The 3,622-nt window shown below is 35.6% G+C and overlaps 1 protein-coding gene across 1 annotated transcript; it reads left to right on the forward strand.

Annotated features, from left to right (window-relative positions):
* The first annotated feature begins 777 nt into the window (after positions 1-777).
* On the forward strand, positions 778-1,530 carry LOC107831907 (putative histone H2B.1). Its single transcript, XM_016659709.2, has one exon. The coding sequence runs from the start codon at positions 862-864 to the stop codon at positions 1,306-1,308; it is 447 nt and encodes a 148-aa protein (XP_016515195.1). The 5' UTR covers positions 778-861; the 3' UTR covers positions 1,309-1,530.
* The last annotated feature ends 2,092 nt before the right edge of the window (positions 1,531-3,622 follow it).

A 3,622-nucleotide genomic window follows, 5' to 3' on the forward strand; every position in this document is an offset into this window, starting at 1 on the left:
TGTTGGTATTACTTCGTATTTCTGTTTCCTTTTCATGGTTTATATGTTATTGTATTTCTTTACGATGCTGTGACTTTGCTTTTTCTTAATCTGATGGTCTATCAAAAATAACTTCTCTACCTACGCAAGGTAGGGGTAAGACTGCATACACACTGCCCTCCCACACCTCACCTGTGGAATTACACTGGGTCTGTTGTTGTTGATATAGAGACAACAATAAATTATAGATAACTATATTTATAATTTTATATTTTAGATATACTATGAAGTTAAATAAAGTTTTGATATATACACTTTGATATACAGAAAAAAAATTATGATATATATGTTAATATATACAAATTATTATCGTGATATACATTTGCCAATAAATGGAAAATGAGTTAATCTCAGTCGCTGGGTTAATCTCAGTCGCTTTAAAGTAAAAATCCAAATTGCAAAGATGTGAAAAAAAGAATGTTATTCATAACCAAAAAAAGGCTTAACCATATTATGATCTCATTTTCCATTTTTCCCAGTAAATTAATCCGCCAAAGTTTTCTTTTTTAGTTTTCTAAAATCCGCCGAAATTTCATGAATTTTAGGGAACCGCCAACGCCAGAGGCGCGAAGTGGAAATTTGCCCAAAAGTTAAACTCTATCACCACCGCGCATTTATCCTCACACGAGAACAGATAAATCCGACGCTCCAAATCCTGCCAACTCATCTATCCGCGCGCCTCAACTACTAACCAATAAGATTTCATCTGTTGCCTCTATATGTACATTGCACTTACCTGCATCTCAAAATATCAGTTCACCTACATACAGCAGCATTCAAATTCCCATCACATTTTTCTCTTTGTAAACACATTTTGTTTCAATGGCACCAAAGGCAGAGAAGAAGCCAGCAGAAAAGAAGCCGGTGGAGGAGAAGAAAACCACCGTTGCCGAGAAAACTCCGGCTGAGAAGAAGCCAAAGGCCGGGAAGAAACTCCCAAAGGACGGTGGTGCCGCTGCCGGAGATAAGAAGAAGAAGAAGGCCAAGAAGAGCGTTGAAACTTACAAGATCTACATTTTCAAGGTGCTGAAACAGGTCCATCCTGATATTGGGATTTCGAGCAAGGCTATGGGTATCATGAACAGTTTCATTAATGATATCTTTGAGAAGTTGGCCCAAGAATCTTCGAGATTGGCCCGTTACAACAAGAAGCCCACAATTACTTCTCGGGAGATCCAGACTGCTGTGAGACTTGTACTTCCTGGTGAATTGGCTAAGCATGCTGTTTCTGAGGGTACTAAGGCTGTTACCAAATTTACTAGCTCTTGAAATTCGTTCTAATGGATTGTTGTTAGAGTAGTTTTTGAGTTTATGGTTATGTTTGTTAAGGATTAGGGTTTTAGTTATATCGGATGGTATTTTACTGTTTTTTTCTTTTGTTTTTGGGGGGTTAACCCATGGATCTTCTCGATCCTGTATGTGTAGTTCATATTTGGAGTACAATCCTATTATAGTTCTATTTCAGTTCTCAATTTTTCTTTTGGTGTAAAATGGTATGCTTTATTTCAAGCTTTCAAATTAATACTCTGGAAAAGTCAAATTTCTATTTTTAATGGAGTAGTATTTTTGGAATTCAATTAAAAGTGGAGAAGGAGATCTAGTGACATTTGGTCCTTAATCCAATGCTATCTACTTCAAGGAAACTTGATGAATCGTTGAGCTATTATTGAACTGTGGTTATAGCTGAAGCATTAATTGATTAAAAAAAGCCAATTAAAAGCACAAGATAGATTGGCAAATGGTTGAGTGTGAGCATTTGAGAAACCAAAATTAACCACCAGTGGATAAATTTGATCTTCTTGGAGCATAACTATTACTTTCTGGAAATTGAATTAGATGAAAGGTAAGTATCTTATTAGTTGCTTTGTTTCGTGAAATTCACTTTAGGACCAGGTTTAGATTGAAGTAAACCATTGAACCAAATGAGTCCTTTTCTTTTTAAAACAAACAAAAAAAGAGGCTAAGAAATCTAAGTAGAGATTTCTCTTCCTCTCAACCTCCTTATTAGCTTACCTTGTGGCAAAGACCGTTTAATCCCATATAAATATATACACACATAACTAACTATGCACAACAGAAATATGCATTTACTCAAATTCCGCAAACCCCCCACTCTATTGTAATTTCTATAACTTGATTTTTCTCCTTCTCATCAAGAAACTGCCTTCCGGATGCTATATATAGTTCTATCGCATTCAATATTCTATATATCTTTCTTGAACATCTTTTAGTTATTTTCTAAAAGAGGAGCGCATCGGTTCTCTTAAACCTCTTCATCTGCTCTTGATTATCACCACTTACCACTTACAACTTACCAAGTTCGTGTGACTTATATTCTTCTCTGCTTCAAAATAGTTCTACATAACATAAGGAAGTTTTCAGAGATGGGAAAGTCATTTCATGTTGAGTTCAATGTGTCTGATCCGAGTCTTCGTTTCTACATGTGCCGTATCTGCCAAAACCATGTCGCTCTCAGCGAAGATTTCAGCCTTAACTACACCGTAATCTTTTTCTCTTTCCCTCTGTCAATTTGTCATTCTTGAGTCAAACTAATTTAGCGTTGTAATAGCTGAACGATCTGTAATAGTGTTGCTGATCTTTCAATTCCGAATATTAAATGAAAATATATTTAATTAGACACATCAGATACGTAATGCGCATATCATATTCGCGAGCTTACAAAGTTTTGGATATTCTTCTCTTGAAAAATGACGGCTGCGATTCTATTTGGATAAGTTTCTAGGCTTAATGGCATTTCATGCACAAAGAACTTTGGTCTGTCTCTTCTCCCTTTCTTCTTTTGCCGTCCATTTCTCAAGTACCCCCAACATTATCTTTCTTCTATAATTTTGCAAGAATGTGCAAGAACATCAATTTATACGTCTATAAAAAAGATAGACAGAATGATCAAGAAAATGTATACCCATTTAGCATTTAGGAAGTAGAAATACTATCTTGTAATGCCTGCGATTTATGAGCTTTTTACTCGACGTTACATGTTTTCTATATTTAATCGAAGAGTAAGCTTCATACTACTATACTAGACTGAGTAGACTGCACTAATAATTAACTGGTGCAATAATATGTATATCATATCATGTAGATAGAAATAACGGTTCTTATTTCATTTATCTACTGTTGTGTGTTTTTCAGCCAGCAACCGGGGTGACTGGAGGTGTATTTGATAAAGTGTAAGGTTTCATAATACTAATTTCCTGGGATAGTTTAATAAGAGTTGTCTGAACAGCGAAGAACTAATCTGAACGATGAAATACACAGGGTGAATGTGCATGTAAACGAAGCAGAGCAGCAGAGGCAACTTGGTCTTCACACAGTAGCAGATGTCTACTGTAATAAATGCGAGAATCTCCTCGGATGGAAATTTGTATGATACAAAAAATCACATGCATCAGATTTGTTAAATTCCATCGATGAGCAAAAATATCTGACATGTTGCTCTTTCTTTCCACTTTTCAGATTGAGGTATTTGAAGAGGATCCAGTGGCAACAAAAGACATGGTTATGTTGCAAATGTGAGATTACTATGCTACAAACTCATGCTTTCACATTAATAGAGTACTTA

Source organism: Nicotiana tabacum, chromosome 22, assembly GCF_000715075.1.
Source record: "Nicotiana tabacum cultivar K326 chromosome 22, ASM71507v2, whole genome shotgun sequence".
Lineage (NCBI taxonomy): Eukaryota > Viridiplantae > Streptophyta > Magnoliopsida > Solanales > Solanaceae > Nicotiana > Nicotiana tabacum.